Below are 18,685 nucleotides of genomic sequence, written 5' to 3'. Positions count from 1 at the left end.
ATCTGCTTAGACAATTTGAAGCGTCCTTTTCTTCCTTTTTGTTGCCATCCTTTTTATGGAAATTGATGTTTTGATAAAAATAAGGTTTATTTTTAATTATGTTGACTTTGTTTGCACCATGAAACAATTGTGCTTGCTATGCAGTTCTACAGATTGACTGGCATTATGTGTGAATTTGGATATGGTATTGTTATGCAATAATATAGTTTACTATATTTGCTACGTACCGCCAATAGATAAAGTGAAATGCTCTTTGTCCTGTTATTTCTGATGGGATACATTTAAATTCATCACCTTAGAACATTCTTTATGTTCCAGACTGGATCAAGAGTTTTTCATTGCACTTATCCTAAGCGCTGCTAGGTGACTATGTATGGTTCTTAGTTGACTTCACATGACCCCAGAAGTTCTCATTAGAGGCGCTGATGTATGTTCCTTTCAGTGCCTTCATATGCGGGTCCGGAGCCCCGCCCCCAGTTCAGGCTGCATTCAGATGACATTTAGAATGTTTAAGTTATGTGCAGGGGATGATTTCCCCTCTGAAAACAAACCCCGAATGCCGAATTAAAAAGTCTTACACCGCCCAGATCCAGTCTGGCCCGGACCAGGGCAACTGGATTATGAAGCTCGATTTGCCAGTTGTGAAATATTGAGTTATTAGTTGGGGAGGATGAGAGTCCTTGGCAAGTAATAGTTCCTCAGTTGTCTTATTACTGGGAACCAAGTACCCCATTGTAGCACATGATTCTGTCAGTGTAGGAAAGCGGAGCAGTCCAAGGCCTATTCAGGAGAGGTAGTTTGGAGTACCAATTCCAAATCACTTGACATGCAACAATGATGTGCCAATTATTGTACAATCAGTTTGTTTTTTTAAAGGAAACTTTCTTTTTATTATATACACAAATACACCACACTAAATACTACACATTTAATAACCGCTTTATTCATCAGGAAGATGGAAAACGTTTTGACATCCTCATGTCATATTACACTCCTAGTGGGTCTTACACCCAATAATCGCATTACAATCCCTCACTCACATACCAGATGCAGCATCACACTATAATGGAGCATCTTTATTAAGGCAGGCCTACTAGCTTTGTCAGGGGATCGCCACGTTAAGATATATAAGGCAGGTCTACTGGTTTTGTCAGGGTGTCTCAGTATATGTCAGATCTCTTGGCTTTGTCAAGGGATCACCACATTAATATGTATAAGGGAGGCTTATTGGCTTTATCAGGTAGTTGCCACAATAATAACAAAAACCACATGCTTTTTTATAGAAATATACACCATATCACATCACCATTTAAAGCCAGTGGGAACAATATTCGTATCCAGATGCAGTCATAAGTAGATGCATTGTCGATAAAGCTACCAACAAATGTTCAACACAGTTGCAAACATGTCAGTCTTTCTTTAATTGTTTCAGGCCACATATTGGACCCATTGGACCAATCACTAGGGGTCCCTACATTCCATAGCCCAGAAGCAAACTCTCCAGCTCTTGGAATGCTTTAAATTGGGATTAACCTTTTCTATGGACATGTTTTATAGACTTCAGGAAACATAGGTTCAACTTTTTCTAAATCACTTTTGGAGGCTGCTGCTCTCCCTGTAGCCGTGCACAACGCTCAGAAAATACCCCATGCAGCATTTGGAATTCCATAGGCAAAGACAATAGGTACATTAGAGTCCATGTGCATTATGGGGCAAAAAAAAGTTAGTAGCTGGCCGAGGGTGGTGAGTAAATCAGCCTTGCCAAATTCTTTGTGTTTTAGATGGGTGCCCCTGCTCCAACTGAGGCTCTTAAACTTTCAGGTATAGTTGATGGTCTGAGAAGGAGCCCCTAGTCCCCTGCTGCGCCGCCGGCTCCCCGGTGTGCTTTCCACTGTAGCATGTGAGCTGGTGTCATTCTTTTCTCATGTCAGCGGGAGAAACCTTGTTTTTTGGGGCTCGCAGCCATGGCTAGGAGCATTCTGCACTCACCTGCTCACGAGGAGTGCAGGAAGAGACTTACAAAGCCGGTGAGACACATGTCCATCCAGGCACTGGCACTAGGGGCATGCCATGCGCTCGGCCCCCACACACTGTTGTCCAGAGGAATGGTGTTCTCAGGGCAAACAACCTCGTGCCAGGCCCGCTGCTGCCTTTGTGGATCGTAGATGGGAGTCCCCAGGACATTGTTTTTGACCCTGTATTTGAGGCCCCTACTACCAAAAATGAGCTGGGGAGGCAGAGTATGTTGGAGCGGAGTGTGTTGGAGCGGTGCAGAATGTTGGAACAGGGTAGAGTGGATTTAATTAAAGTAGATTGGGTGAGTTGGGGGGGATGGAGTGGGGTTGATTAAGGGGAGTGTGTGGTGCTGGAGTGGCGTTTGGTGGGACTGGTGGGTGTGGGGTGGAGGGGGTGTGGAGTGTGTGTGTGGGTGTCGAGTGTGAAGAATGGAGTGTGTGGCGTAAGATTGGGTTGGGGCGGATTGGGTTGGAGTGGGACGGATTGAGTTGGAGTGAGTTAGATTGGGGCAGGCGGATTGGGTTGGAGTGGGGTGGACTGTGTTGGAGGGGGGTTGGATTAAGTTGGAGTGGGGTAGATAGGGTTGGAGTGAGGGCGGGGTGGGGCGGGTTGGAGTGAGGACGGGTGGGAGTGAGGGCGGGGTGGGGCGGGTGGGAGTGAGGGTGGATTGGGGCGGGTGGGAGTGAGGGCAGATTGGGGTGGGTGGGAGTGGGGCGGATTGAGCTAGTGACTTAGATTGGGGCAGGCGGATTGGGTTGGGGTGGGGCAGACTGTGTTGGAGGGGGGTTGGATTAAGTTGGAGTGGGGTAGATAGGGTTGGAGTGAGGGCGGGGTGGGGCGGGTTGGAGTGAGGACGGGTGGGAGTGAGGGCGGGGTGGGGCGGGTGGGAGTGAGGGTGGATTGGGGCGGGTGGGAGTGAGGGCAGATTGGGGTGGGTGGGAGTGGGGCGGATTGAGCTAGTGACTTAGATTGGGGCAGGCGGATTGGGTTGGGGTGGGGCAGACTGTGTTGGAGGGGGGTTGGATTAAGTTGGAGTAGAGTGGATAGGGTTGAGTAAGGTGGAGTGGGGCGGATTGGAGTGGGGCCGAGTTCGGGCGGCTTGGTTTGGATGGAAGTGGGGCAGCTTATTTTTGATTAGATTGGGGGTGGGGTGGATTGAATTGGAGTGGGACAGCTTATTTTTTTATTGGAGTGGGGTGTGGTGGATTGGGGTGGATTGAATTGGAGTGGGGCAGCTTATTTTTTGTTAGAGTGGGGTGGAGTGCGGCGGGGTGGAGTGTGGCTGGGTGGGGTGGATTGGAGTCAGGCGGATCGTGTTGAAGGGAGGTTGTAGTGGGTTGGGTAGGAGTGGAGTGGGAGAGGGTGTGACTGATTTGGTTGGAGTTCGGGTGGCTTGTTTTGGATGGAAGTGGGGCAGCTTGATTTTTTTGGATTGGAGCGGGGTGGATTGAATGGGTGTGAGGTGGATTGAAGTTGGCAGATTGGGTTAGAGTGGAATGGAGCAGATTGGGTTGGAGTGGGGGGTTTGGTTGGTGCAGGGCGGATCGTGTTGGAGGGGGGTTGGATTGGTGTGGACTGGGGCAGAGTGGGACGGGGCGGGTTGGAATGGAATGGAATAGAATGGATTGGAGTGTGGTGGAGTGGTGCTGATTAGAGTGGGGTGGGGTGGATTTGTCTGAGATGTAGTGGGGGTGAGCCAGAATGGTGTGGGGTGCATTTGGGCGTACTGCACCTAAAATGTGTTAAAGCATCATTCCAGAAATTAAACATAAGTAAGAAACAAATGCTTTGCAATATTTAGAACAAGATAATACTTATCTTTTGAGAACAGCACCCACGAGCAAAAACAAAAGAAAAAATGCGTGCAAAGTGAGAAAAGAAGACATGGCAAAATAAGTTAACTGTAGAAAATACATTTTGTTTGTCCTGCTGTACATGTTTTTTTCCTGTCACACCCCTTCTGTCTGCATGGTCCCTGCTCCAAAGAGAGTGACGGAAATAATGCTTAGCCTGCAGTGATGAATTACGAGGCTGTAAAGAAGAGTGACAGGCAAGCCAACAAATCGTTAACAATGGTTGGGCTCCAAGCCCCCATATTTATTTATTATTTTTTTTACAACAATTTTGCTAGTGCAGTACACGCGCTTGCAGACTCGATCTTAAAAAAAAAAAAAAAGGGCTGTTTCTAGACCAATATCTAACTTTCTGAAAAATTTGGTGTAATTCCTTTCAGCGATTCCAGCTGTAGTTGTCTAAAAACTGCAAAAACCCTACAGACATTGCATGGGGAAAGTGTTTTAGGGACCACACCTTTTTGTCTGTCCCCCTGTGCCGAATCGTCCTGAAATGTTCCTATCAGCATTTTTTTTTTTCCCCACAACAAATCGGTCTCTTCTGAGCCTCTCGTCCGAACCACAGGCACAGATGGCACCTCAGTCGAATTCAATTAAATGAATAAATTTATTTTTTCTTTGGGTGTCACCATATAATTTCAAAGCAGTGCAAAACACGTTTAAAAGAAAAGATGCGGCCTAGGCGTTTCGGCTTACGCCTTCTACCGGGCCTTATATATATTCGGTGGCATGTGTAGCTGCAGATACACATGCTGCACATGCTGTGCATTATACTTCTGCCATCTAGTGTTGGGCTCGGAGTGTTACAAGTTGTTTTTCTTCGAAGAAGTGTTTTTGAGTCATGAGAGAGTGACTCGTCCTCTTCGGTTCCATTGCGCATGGGTATCGACTCCATGTTAGATTGTTTTATTTCCGCCTTTGGTTTTGGACGTGTTTCCTCTCGCTCTGAGATTTTGATTTGGAAAACTTTGAAAACGCTTTCTTTTCATTGGTATTGTATTGATCAAGTTTACATCTTTTATCGACATATCGGTACCTTCGGAGAAGACAACTCTACTTGCCCTTCGGGGCGCCCGCACCCAACTCGGGACTAGTCGGCCTGACCGCGTGGAAGCCTCATGGATCGGGCTCCATTCCGGTTCTGTCCTCTGTGCCACCCAAAATATCCTTATACAGACCAACATCTTGTCTGTAATCTTTGCCTTTCCCAGATCATCGGGAAGAAAATTGTGAGGCCTGTCGATCCTTCCGTTCCAAAAAGAGACTTCGAGACAGGAGGGCATGAAGACTCGAGGTGGTGTCCAGAAGCACCGAACATCTCGACGTGGAGGAGGAAGAAATCATGCAGACCGCAGGCTCCGTTCGAGGTTCCGACTCCCAACAGGAATCAGAGGAGGACAGACCGGTCACAGCGGGACAACATGGGAGTATGCCTGCCCCTGTACCCTCACAAAAAACAAAAAGATAAGGCCTTGTGTACGCCACTGCCGGAAGGCCATGGCTCTGACAGAAAAAAGACTCCCGTGACCAAACTACCAGTTCGACACTGAAAAAAGCCACACCTCCCAAACCATCGGAGGCAATAAACGGCTCTGTGTCCGACTCGAGCAAACACCATTTTTTGGAGTTGAAAATTCGGAAATCCCTTTCGGAGCCAAGATTATCCACCGCATCATCTTTTTCAATCCCGAAAAAGACTGCTTTGGAGTGGAAAAGGCCAGCATATACAGAGGAGCATGGACTTTCAAAGAGACTAAAAAACCTCTGAAGAGGAGTTTCAAGTACAGCCAATACTTAAAGTTATGGCCGAAAGGCAAGCCAGGATTCATATCCATTAAGAAACAGGCAGGATCCTAACAGCACCTCCTCGAAAGCCAAAGCGAAAGCTAGCTTTTCAGGTGGAATTGGACACTAAGCAGCCTCCAGCTAAAGTGCCAAAGCCGAAGGAGAAATCACCACCTCCTCAATTTTCTCCTCCTCACTCTCCATACCTGCATAATTCTCCTCCTACTAGTCCTACACCAGTGCAGTCACCCACACACTTTTGCTTCACAACAGGACTATATAGATCCATGGTGTCTTTATGATCCAGATCCCATTCCTAGCAATGACCAGGCAGCTATCCCTCTAAGCCTTTGCCACCTGAGGATAGCACTGTGTACAATCAGGTTTTAGCTAGGACTGCAGCATACCATGGGGTCACCATGCACACTAAACCACTGGAAGAGGATTTTTTGTTTAATACCCTATCCTCAACACATTCAGAATACCAGTACCTCCCCATGCTCCCAGGCATGTTAAAACACACCGATCAAATATTCAATTAGCCGGTTAAGGCATGTATAATTACTCCCAGGATAGAGAAAAAGTATAAACCTCCTCCCTCTGATCCTGATTACATAACACACCAAGTGCCTCCAGATTCGGTAGTGGTCAGCGCTGCTAGAAAAAGGGCTAACTCACAGTCATCAGGAGATGCTCCCCCACCCGACAAAGATAGCAGAAAGTTTGATGCGGGAGGGAAGAGTTGACTCCCAGGCAGCAAATCAGTGGAGGATAGCTAACTCACAAGCACTGGTAGCTCGATACGACAGGGCCCATTGGGATGAGATGCAAGACATAATTCAGCAACTCCCCAAAGAACACTAGAAGAGGGCACAACAAGTTGTGGAAGAAGGGCAAGCCATTACAAATAATCAAATTCGATCTGCCCTAGATGCAGCAGACACCGCTGCTAGAAGTGTCAACACTGCAGTGACCATACGTAGGCATGCATGGCTCAGGTCTTGGTGTTTTAAACCCGAAATACAGCAAGCTGTATTAAATATGCCATTCAATAAGAAACAACTTTTTGGCCCAGAAGTTGACACAGCCATTGAAAAATTACGCCAAGATTCAGACACTGCAAAAGCAATGGGTGCACTATACTCCACACCATACAGAGGATCCTTTCGGAAACCGCAGTTTTGAGGTGGATTTAGACAACAGAAGGATCCACATCACAGGCAAAACCAACTTTCCAACCACAATACCAATAAGGTGGTTTTAGGGGCACATATAGGGGGCAGTATCCCAGAAACAGAGGGACATTTCAGACCTCTAAGAAACCTCCACAGCACCCTAAGCAGTGACTTGTCTCATCCCCTTCCACTCCACACCTCTCCTGTTGGGGAAGACTACAACAGTTCCACGCAAATTGGCAAAACATTACCACAGACAATTGGGTACTATCAATTACCTGCCATGGCTATTGCCTAGAATTGATACAAACTCCCCCAATCGTTCCACCATGGACACACAAACTATCTACAGAATACATCAATCTATTACAGGAAGAAGTCTAATCTCCATTACTCAAAAAGCAATAGAATCTGTACCACAAGCTCAAATAGGGACAGGAGTTTATTTGTTGTATTTCCTGAGTCCCAAAAAAGATGGCACCCTCAGACCAATATTAAATCTCAGGACCCTCAATCTTTACATCCTGTCAGAACATTTTTACATGGTAACTCTACAAGATGTTATCCCACTACTCCAAAACACAATTTCATGGCAACATTAGACCTCAAGGATGCGTATTTTCATGTACCCATCCACCCTGCGCACAGAAAATATCTCAGATTTGTCATTCAGGGAAAGCACTATTAGTTCTAAGTATTATCCTTTGGAATAACAACAGCTCCAAGGGTATTCACAAAGTGCCTAGCGGTAGTCGCAGCCTACCTAAGAAGACAACATATACATATCTTTCCATAGCCAGACGATTGGCTAATAAAATCAAACAGTCATACGCTGTGTCAAAACCATACGGATTACGTAATACAAACCTTGCACACGCTAGGGTGCTCAATAAATTACCAAAAGTCGCATCTACTACCAGCACAAATATAACAGTATTTGGGTGCATTACTAAATACTCAAAAAGCACTAGCATGTCGAAATACGCAAAGAATACAGGCATTTCAAAATATAGTCACACAGATACAAGCAAATCAACGGTACACTGTCAGATTTGTCATGAAGATTTTAGGAATGATGGCATCATGTATTGCAATTGTTCCACACGCAAGACTAAACATGCGGCCCCTACAACAGTGCCTTGCACAACAATGGTCACAGGCACACGGTCAACTTCAAGATCTAGTGTTGATAGACTGCCAAATATGCATGTCCCTTCAGTGGTAGAATTCCACAAAACTAAACAAAGGGCGGCCGTTTCAAGACCCTGTGCCTCAGACCATAATTACAACAGATGCATCAATGATTGGTTGGGGCGCTCACCTCAACAATGATAACATTCAAGGACAATGGGATACCAAACACCAACAGGTACACATAAATCACTTAGAGCTGTTAGCTGTCTTCCTAGCACTCAAAGCTTTTCAGCCTCTTCTCACACAGAGGAATGTCCTTATCAGAACAGACAACATGACAACCATGAATTACCTAAACAAACAAAGAGGGACACATTCGTCCCAACTCTCCCTTCTAGTCCCAAAAATTTGAAAATGGGCAATCCACAACCAAATTCACCTGTTAGCACAATACATTCCAGGGATACACAACCAATTGGCAGATGTTCTCAGCAGAAATCACCAACAAACACAAAAATGGGAGATTCACCCTCAAGTACTTCACAAATACTTTCAACAGTGGGGAACACCAAACATAGATCTGTTCGCCCCAAGCGAAAACGCAAAATGCCAAAACTTTGCATCCAGACACCCACATCCTCTATCCAAGGGCAATGCTCTATGGATCAATTGGTCAGGGATATTTGCTTACGCTTTTCCCCCTCTCCCACTCATTCCGTTTCTAGCCAACAAGTTGCGTCAAAACTCACTCAATATGATACTCCTAGCACCAACGTGGGCCCGCCACCCGTGGTACACAACATTGTTAGACCGGTCAGTAGTACCACGCTCCAAACTCCCAGACTGACCAGATCTGTTGACACAAAACAAAGGACAAATCAGGCACCCAAATCCCAAAACACTGAATCTAGCTACTTGGCTCCTGAGGTCATAGAATTTGGATATTTACAACTTCCATCAGAATGTATGGAGGTTATTAATCAAGCAAGAAAACCAACTACTAGACAGTGCTATGCTAACAAATGGAAAATATTTGTATATTACTGTCAATCTAAACCGATTGCCCCTCTTACCGCATCAATACAAGATATTGTATGCTATTTACTTCATTTACAAAAATTCTAATTTAAAATTCTCTTCCATAAAAATACATCTTACTGCAATTTCAGCATATTTACAAAATTTACAGCACGGCTCCTTATTTAGAGTTCCTGTTATTAAAGCTTTCATGGAAGGTTTAAAATGCATCATTCCGCCCAGGACACCTCCAGTTCCCTCTTGGAATTTAAACATAATGCTTACACGACTTATGGGCCCACCATTTGAACCTATACACTCATGTCAAATGCAATTCTTAACATGGAAGGTTACCTTCCTAGTTGCAATTACGTCTTTAAGAAGAGTAAGCAAAATACAAGCTTTTTCACTATTGAAGAACCGTTCTTCCAGATACACAAGCATAAAGTTGTAATAAGAACAAACCCCAACTTTTTGACAAAGGTCGTCTCGCCTTTTCATATAAATCAAACAGTGGAACTGCCAGTCTTCTTCCCACAGCCAGATTCTGTGGCATAAAGAGCTCTACATACATTAGACATTCAAAGAGATCTAATGCACTGTATAGACAGAACAAAACCATTCAGAAAAACTGAACAACTGTTTGTAGCTTTCCAAAAACCTCATACAGGTAACCCCATATCAAAGCAAGGGTTGGCAAGATGGATTGTAAGATGCATCCAAACATGCTACGTTAAAGCCAAAAGGCAACTCTTAGTTACTCCTAAAGCACATTCTACAAGAAAAAAAGGTGCTACAATGGCATTTTTGGGAGATTTACCAATGGCTGAAATATGCAAAGCAGTTACTTGGTCAACACCACATACATTCACTAAACACTACTGTGTAGATGTTTTAGCAAGACAATAAGCCACAGCAGGTCAAGCTGTGCTCAGAACATTATTTCAAACAACTTCAACTTCTACAGGCTGACCACCGCCTTTATGGGAGGTCAAACTGCTTTGTAGTCTATGCACAGCATGTGTATCTGCAGCTACACAAGCCACCGAACGGAAAATGTCACTTACCCAGTGCACATCTGTTCGTGGCATGGTGCGCTGCAGATTCACATGCACCCTCCCACCTCCCCGGGAGCCTGTAGTCGTTTGTTAAAAACATTTGGACATGTGTATGTATATTTATGTATATATAGATAGATAGATTTGCATTAGCATGGACATCTCTTTTCTTTTTCACCTACATACTCTCACTTCTACCTTACCCTCTGTGGGAAAACAATCTAACATGGAGTCGTTGCCCATGCGCAGTGGAACCGAAGAGTAGGAGTCACTCGATCTCGTGACTCAAAAACACTTCTTTGAAGAAAAAACTTGCAACACTCCAAGCCCAACACTAGATGGCAGAAGTATAACGCACAGCATGTGAATCTGCAGCGGAACATGCCACAAACAGATGTACACTGGGTAAGTGACATTTTCCATATATTGTGTGTGTATGTGGAGAGAGAATGAATATATGGCAAGGCGTTTATGGATTTTGATGTATTATGGACTTATGTTTGTAATGGTAAATTATGAAAGGGTGCAAAGTGTTGGACAACCAATAGGAGTCGTATATTTGTCTAATTATGACTAAAATTGCAACTTTTTTGACATTAGGCACAGAAAAAGTACGACATGCGCAGGGTGATGAGCACCTCCACATAGTGAATCCAGATTGGCTTTGGAGCTGCCTGGAACGATGGGAAAAGGTAGAGGAGCAGCTATTTCCTTTGAAAGAAGACTACATCAAAACACAAAGGTAAATACAGTGATTTTCATGGAATAAGAAATAAAAAATTGCATTTTGGCATGAATACAGTAATTGCAAACTAACGTGTCTTGTTTTGTTATTCATTCCTTTACATCAGAAAGTAATGCTGTGCTACAAATATTTGTCCGCAGTTCACCCCAGTAAACGTGTTCCAGCATTTTAGTTACCTAAAATGCAATTTTTTTTGTCTAGCATCCCTATCACCCACAAAATCACATCCTGTTTTTGTCCTAGGTTGTTAAAAATATAAAATAGTCTACCACTAGCACAGCCTTTTTGCCTCCTCTAACACAATAACAAAATACAGAAGAGAAAGGGAAGTGCAACCAAAAAGAATTTAAAAAAAGGGTACAGCCCTGTTTCTAAAATATATAACTATTTGTAATATCATATATCTTCCTGTATATGCAGGAAAATCTATAATCAAAATAGAAAGTGCTCCTCTTCCAGTGGCTCAGCCTGAAAATTTAGTCATCCCTGATGTAAGTATTTAATTGTAGCTTAATGGGGCAAATGTGTGAGTTGACCAAACTGAATTGATGGCTAGTTCGTGGGCAGAAATACTGGAACCTTGGTCTTACCTGGAGACCCTCCTGCCAGAGCAAATGGCTTAGTTCAGTATTTTCTCCTCAGACACACCCATCAGTTTCTAGGTTTAGCCTGCAAAGATGTGCTTGTGAAAACTCTTGTAATTAAAAAAAAAACTAAAAAAAAAACTAAAAGGGGACTATAGCTCATTACTTAACATTCGTAGCTTTCACAGTCGCTCTCATATTCCCGTTTCTTATTGGTCAGCCACATTAGGGTTATTTCATTAGGTTTCACTTACTCTGCTGTTTCTATGGCTGTTCCCTGGAGCTTGAACCAAGTACAGTTCTGGCTGGGGGCCAGTGTACTTATACATGCCGCACGCTTCTTGAAATCCTTTTTTTTCTTTTATTTATGTTCTAACAGGCTTAGAGTGCACATGTTTTTGCACGGTCTCCTCTTCTCCCTCGCATTCCTTCAGTTACTTGCAACCAGAACTCCTTTCCTAATATTGTTGATTTCAGAGCCCCTCCCCCGCGCACTCGTTGTGCGTGTTTTAATGTAACTTTTTAGGGCTAAGCTTCCACTCTACAAATACTCCCATGAAAGCACTCGGGACACACTTCAGTGACACCAATCATTAGTGTAAAAGGTCATTTATTTAGGACAGGATTGTAACAATAATACATACTTTAACTTTTCAACGTATACACCCCAACTTCAAAACCCGCATTTTTCGCTTCCACTCCCCTAGACACTCCCCTTTCCCTTTCACACCCTACTTGCTTCGTGCATCACCCACACTCTGATCCTTCACCTGCTTGTTTTTCCCCTGGAAGGGTGGCCAAACCCGCATCTGACTCTCCACCCTCCCCCATCTGACGCTTCACCCTCCCCCATCTACTGCCATCCAGCATAAACCCACTTGGCGTTTTGCTGCCCCACCAAAAGGAAAAAACACACTGCTGCAACCTTATTGCCTTACGTCTGCTCTCTGAGCTACATCTTTTCTCCCCACAGATCCCACACCAGTAACCTCAAATCTGTCTGATAAAAAGTATTAGTGGATAAAAGTATTGCCGACCAGCCATGTGACCATCTTGTCCTTCTGTGGGCCGGACACACACCCTGCAAAGAAAAAGAACTCTATCGGTGGTCTCCAGATTTAAACCCTCACCCAAAAAACATGTGTTAAAACTGACTAGCCAGCATGGGTCCAAAACAAAACCTTTCTACGGCCGCAAGTAGCATTCGCAGCATCTAGATTTTCATCTACCTATTGCCATAATTCTTGCCCAGTCCCAACCCAAATGGGCTGCAGCAGTAGCTGCCCCAATCCTGAAGGAATGAGTGCCAAAATCAAGGGTGTGACGACCTGTCCGCTTCAAGGCCATCCTTAACACCTGCAGCAACTGGAAACTAGTGAGCTTTGCTCCCGACCTATGCACAAAAACTCGACTCTCTGCCGCCAAGCATTGCACCCAAAAACTCAGCCATTCCCACACCGGGCACGCAGCCACATTACCACCTCTGTCCAGCCATACCCATTTCCCTTTCCCTAACTGATCAGTCTTAGAGCGCCTGAGCCAAATTCCCAAACGATCCCCCATGAAGGCAAACCTCTTTAATCTTCACACCTACCCCTCACAACCCCCAACAATTTGGACACTCGAAACACCCCAAAAAACATCCACACCATGCATAAACGAAACAAAGCCAACTCGTATTAGTCAGTGCAGCATACTGGCAAAACATGCAAGAGTTCCAACAATAACACAAAAGTGATGGGCTCTCTAGCTGCCCTACCCGAACTTGACCTAACCCTGCCCCAGCCTCTCAGCATCTTTCCCAACAAATCATTGTGCTGGATCAAAACCAAAAGAAGAGTTTCCCATAAAAGGAGACCCCTGCCAGCTTGCCACCAATGGTCGCCGGCGACAAACCTTCCCCAGTCAGAAAGAGCACAAAACGCAACGCGCATAACTCTAGCTCATCAGGTCTTTGTAACCAAACATTGCCTGAACACAACTCGAAGGATTGAAAATCCAACCATGCAAGCCTGTAACTCTGTCTAGTGGATTCCGCTAAGGACATCTCCACCAGCCCAGTGATCATCATGCCCCCCACTCCCAAATGTTTGCTGGACCGCAGTCTTGTTCCGCTCCTGGTGCCAATGTGCGAAAACGTTGCCACTGTGAACGAGACGCAGAATCTGCAATCCCGTTGTATACCCCAGGTATGTGCGCAGCTTTGAAAATAACATTTAATGATAACGAAGCATAAACTGGCGCAACAAGCGCAAAACTCTGAGGTCCCTCGCTCTCTGTCTGTTAACTAGGTCAACGACTGTCAAGTTGTCAACCCAAAAAACTACAGTCCTATTGGCTAACTCATGCCGCCATACTGCCAAGGCCACCAAGAGTGGAAAACACTCAAGGAAAGCAATGCTCCTTCCCTGCTGCAGCCATTGCGTAGGCCATGTTTCTGCGCACCATCTTCCATCCCAGAAAAGCCCGAAGTCTGTGGCTCCTGCTGCATCAGAAAAAATCTGTACTTGCCAAACTGTATCGGCTTTGCAGAAAAACATGGACACACCACTAAAATCTGCCAAAAAGGTTTCCCACACCTTGATATCCTCCCTCAAACCTACTCTTGCCCCTTCTTTTAATTGGGGGCCCGGGGCCCTTAACCAGTGCTGCACCACCACTGGGGCAAGAGAGGTCTAAAGGGACCCACTCGGTACTGGGCTCAGGCAAAATATGCTCCCCTTGTTCTATGGCCAATTCAGGCCCATCAAAAACCAGCATCTCTTGTGTCCCCAGGGGCCTCTTCTCCTAAAATCTCTGGACCTGCCTCCCCCACTGCTCCCTCCTCTTGCTGGCCAGTGACCAGCTCCTCAGTATCTTGGGGAGGGCTGGACGTGCCTCGTGCTCGCCCTCCCGCTACCCGGCTCGACGTGATGCACGTCTGCCGCACCATGCCGACCCAGGCCTGGTCGAGTACACCAGGCCTGAGGAGATCGGCTCAGCCGGCTTCGCCAATAATGCAAAGCGCGGCCCTCACCGCTTCAGCGTGGTGGCTTGTTGCCATGGCGCTGAAGCAATAGCAGTGTAATGCCGCAGAAAGGTTTTCTGGCAAGGCCTACCACCTCAACCCGGTGACCAATAGAACCTCTGCCTACCTACAAGCCCCAGAAACTTCCCTCAGCCAAATTCCGTTCCGATTGATAGTCGACGCAGAAAGAGGCCGATCCCTCCCCGCACACCCCTTTTAACCTTGCACCCTTAGACCCACCCCCACCTACCTGTGACCTATCCTGGCGTCACTTCCCTTCCCCAGAATGTACCCACGGAGAGACTAGAGCGAGCCCCTCTAATACAAGGAATAAACTCTTGCGGCCCACCTTTGATTGAAACAGAAATGCATTCTAATCCCAGCATCCGCAGTAAGTCTTGGAAAATAAGTGTGATGTATACACACACAGAGCCTTGTCTTGTGTGCGTAATTTCTTAATCTCAGGCCTGCCTCGATTTGCAACGCACTATGATCCTTCCCTTATTGTACTTATGGAACATAAATATACCAATGCATGTTTAAATTGTTAATTATGAATGACCAATTGACATAAATGTATCTAGTGTTGCATCTTAATTTCCAGCAGTGTACTTTTGATATTAATGTTGTCTAACTATGTTTTGGACAAGCATACATTGATCCCGATATTGGAGAAGGGCATATTGTCGCCCAGTTAGGGGACTGAGAGAGCCACAAAGTTTCAGTACTTTTTGTACTGTTGTATATTTTTACGCAAGACGCCTGGAATTTAAAATCAGGATAGCTTTTTTTTACTTGCGATACCTCAGTGGGTTTGTGCTTTTGCCACAGAAAGCCTTGCCTAAGGCCTTGGGAAAAAAATAACTTTATGGCCACTAGTTCCTCCATTCGCCCTCCTTAGCTGTCTACAGACTAGATAGCAAAACCACAGTGTTGTTGGACCCCCATTCCCTTTTCATAGTCTGCTGTCTCTTTACTGAAGGCCAGTCAGCAATGAACGTATTCATCTTCTAGTCTGCACACACTCCGTGGTTGTCAGCTCTTATCTGTCTGTTCTGTTCCATCTATGTGGAATATGTTTCGCAGCTGAGCGCTTTTCTAACTGTTTGGTCGCCAGTCACTCTAGAATGGAGCAGATTGTTGGTTGTCTGACATTTACTACATGAGGAGTAGTACTAGCCATACATGTCTTAATAGGCCGGAACGGTAGTTGCAGATTGCAAAGCTTTTTACCACAACTGGGTGTGATCTTTAAATTTAGTCAGTTCAAGTGGTCTCTTAAATAGGGCACTTTTTTATCTACCTTGTGGTAATTCACCTTGTTGGTTGCTAACTCCAGCATCCCTCCAGTGTGGTGGTGATCTTGCCCTCTTCCCCTTTTTGTCATCTTCTCTGGCTTTGCTGTTTGCTTCCTTTCCGGAGTTTTTGATTTTGTTGCTAGGATTTTTTTTGTTGATCCTGGTCCCTGCTTGCACTCTCCTTCTCTCTTTATAGGTCCCTGTGCCCCACTTTCTTGGTGTTACTATTGCTGCTCATTTGTTGTTGTTGTTTATCATCTTACCGTCTCTACATGAGATGTTGCTGTAGCCCATCTTTTTTTAGTTTCCTTTTGCAACCCCATTTGTGATGTCCTCTTTCTTCAACATTTTTTCTTGTTTCTCTTGTCCCAGACCGTTTCTTGTTGATGATCCACCTCCCATTGTAAGAGTTCCTCTTACTCCCCTTTCAATTTTGTTATGCATGTCCACTTTTGATGTTCCTCTTACATTCTGCTTTATTTTAGTGTTCTTCTTTTACCACAACTTGTTTTGGATTTCTCTTATAAACCCTGCTTTTTAGTGGCCCGGTCATACCCCTGCTCTTTTTTGACATTCTTGTTGTCGACCCCTTTATGTTGCTTCCATTACCTCCCCCTTCTTTCTCAGGGTGAATTGTGCAGTCCTTTCTTTGTTTCTAATGCCATCATTCCCCTATGCTGGATTTTTCCTCCCCCTTTATGCAGCACCCCCGTAGTGTCGCTCCTTCTGCTACCAGCAACCCTCTTAATGTATGGCTCCTCACCTACAACACCTTCTTCCAGTTCAGTAATATTCCCAGGACAGAGAAGTACCCCACTCTCACTTCTCTTAAGTCCTCTAACAAAGCCTGTGCTAAAACAGTTTTTTTTCCTTCCCATTAAAGATGACTCTCCTGTGTCCTCATTAATGCAAAATTCCAGAAGAAAAGGACCCGCCAATGTATAAAAAAAAACTCAGTTCAGACTTCGACATAGACCTGCTCTTCATTAAGGAAACTTGGCTAATTAAGGACTCTGGACCAACTCTACATGAAGCTATACTTCAAAATACTTGTGAGGAGTCGAATTGGTTTTAAAATCTACTCTAATTTATGACAACCACAGAATGTGAATTGCAACTTCTCCAATGCTCCTCTTTGTCCTCCTTTCACATCTGCAGACCTTCTAACAATTACAGCTCTCAGGACTTTCTTACAGACTTTGGAATTGAGATCCGGCTAATACACTGAAATCTTTGCTTGTCTGGAGACTTAAATACCTTATTTGATGAACATGATCTATCCATCCCTAAATGTATGCTATCAAACATTGAATCCTGGAACCTAGTTCAAATACTTATAGGACCTGACCAGACTGCCAAACACAGATTAATGCACAATTCCCCCTGCAGCACCTTGGGTCTAATATGAGCAGATCTCACATAACTGTTGGACCAGGCCCTTTTGCCTCCTATTGTTTCTGACCTGTCTTTTTTGGCTTTAGAACTCTGCACACTCTATCACTTGTGACCAGTGCTGAACTACAAGTGCTCTTGGTCTAAATTGTATTGATGATTGGATTATCCATCCTTGGCATATTTGATTTACTAGCAAGTCCCTAGTATAGTGCACCCTGTGTGTCCAGGGCCTGTAAGTCAAATGCTACTAGTGGGCCTGCAGCACTGATTGTGCCGCCCACATGATTAGCCCTGCAAATGTCTCAGACCTGTCACTCCAGTGTCTGTGTACAGTTCTATATTGCCATGTCGGCCTGCAAGTGCACCCATTTGTCAGGCCCAAACCTTCCCTTTTACTACATGTGAGTCACCCCTAAATTAGGGCCAATGCATCTCCATGGGCAGGATGCAGTGTTTGAAAGTTAAGACATGTACTGATGTGTTTTACATGTCCTGTTCCGTACCTTTGGAATATTCCCAAGTGCCAGACTGGATCCAGAAAATTTTCCAGTAATATTTCAGCGTGCCAGTAGATAGTGTGCTGCATGGCTCTGCGGTGACTCAGTACTGTGCTAGACACTATGGAGCAGACCACATAATACTGCCCTCAACCACCTGTGCATCGATTTCAGTTTCTTGCTTTCTGTGTCATTTGACACCCATCCGAAGCTCTGCTCCCAACTTTGTTGGTCTTCTGATGACTCAACAGCTTTCATAGTGTGCTAGGGAACAATGTCCCATCCACAAACAGGATTCAAGCTGTGCCCAAGACTGCAGGATGCAGGTGTTGGTCACAGGGTATGTCTGTGGTGGTTAGGCGCTGGCCATCATTTTAAGTCGTATGACAAGTGTGCCCTCATAGTTTAAGCTGATTAGGGATTTTTAATCTAAATCTACCTCACTGAACATAAAGAGGTCACAGTTAAAGTATAGGCCCCGTTCTAGAGCAAGGGCCCGATTGGCTCCTTGTCAATAGGCTACTCATGTGTAAATTTCATATCCGGCTCAATGTCTTCTGGTGAGTCAAAATCCAGCCATAATCACAAAAAGACCAAACAGGACTCCAAGCCATCCTGCCACTTGAAATCTACTGAGAATGCGCAAGAGTCTTCTGATGTTTCCTATATCCAAACTGAACCCAAAATTATTTCCGTCATGCTTAAGTTTCACTGGCCATGGTCGGCTTGCAGCAGAGAGCTGCCTTCAAAGATGCCATGCAGCAGATTCTTGGTGCAAATCCAGCTCATAATAGTGCACCGTTGAACCCTATAGAGCTGCAGGAGTCTCTAATCAGACCTCTGTTGGCAGGTCGGCCCCCAAGGCAGTCTGCCCCCTTCGCACCTGCTACCGCACCCGTACTGATTTCAGTACCTACTTATACCTCAGCACCAAGTCCATGCCTTTTCCTTCCATGCTGACTCCATCTCTGCCAGCATCTGTTGATCTGATCCTGACATAAATCTCCAACCAATATCGAAGCCTGTGTCTCGCTATGTGGTTATACAACTGACTTCCCATGCAGACCTTTTCCTCGGGACCCGAACCAGCAGATGCTTCACTCTTTTTTTTTTTTTTTTTT

At 45.0% G+C, this 18,685-nt stretch overlaps 1 protein-coding gene across 1 annotated transcript in view; it reads left to right on the top strand.

The window, feature by feature from the left end:
• Positions 1 to 18,685, top strand: part of CTDP1 (CTD phosphatase subunit 1) — a 795,245-nt gene that overhangs the window by 199,801 nt on the left and 576,759 nt on the right. Inside the window, exon 9 of the mRNA XM_069219781.1 lies at positions 10,639 to 10,780. Within this exon, the coding sequence (XP_069075882.1) occupies positions 10,639 to 10,780 (142 nt within the window). The remainder of the gene's footprint in view (positions 1 to 10,638; positions 10,781 to 18,685) is intronic.

The sequence above is a fragment of the Pleurodeles waltl genome, chromosome 2_2, assembly GCF_031143425.1.
Source record: "Pleurodeles waltl isolate 20211129_DDA chromosome 2_2, aPleWal1.hap1.20221129, whole genome shotgun sequence".
In the NCBI taxonomy this organism is placed as follows: Eukaryota; Metazoa; Chordata; class Amphibia; order Caudata; family Salamandridae; genus Pleurodeles; species Pleurodeles waltl.
The sequence above is the reverse complement of the archived record's forward strand: the minus strand, read 5'-3'. Positions and strand labels throughout refer to the sequence as shown.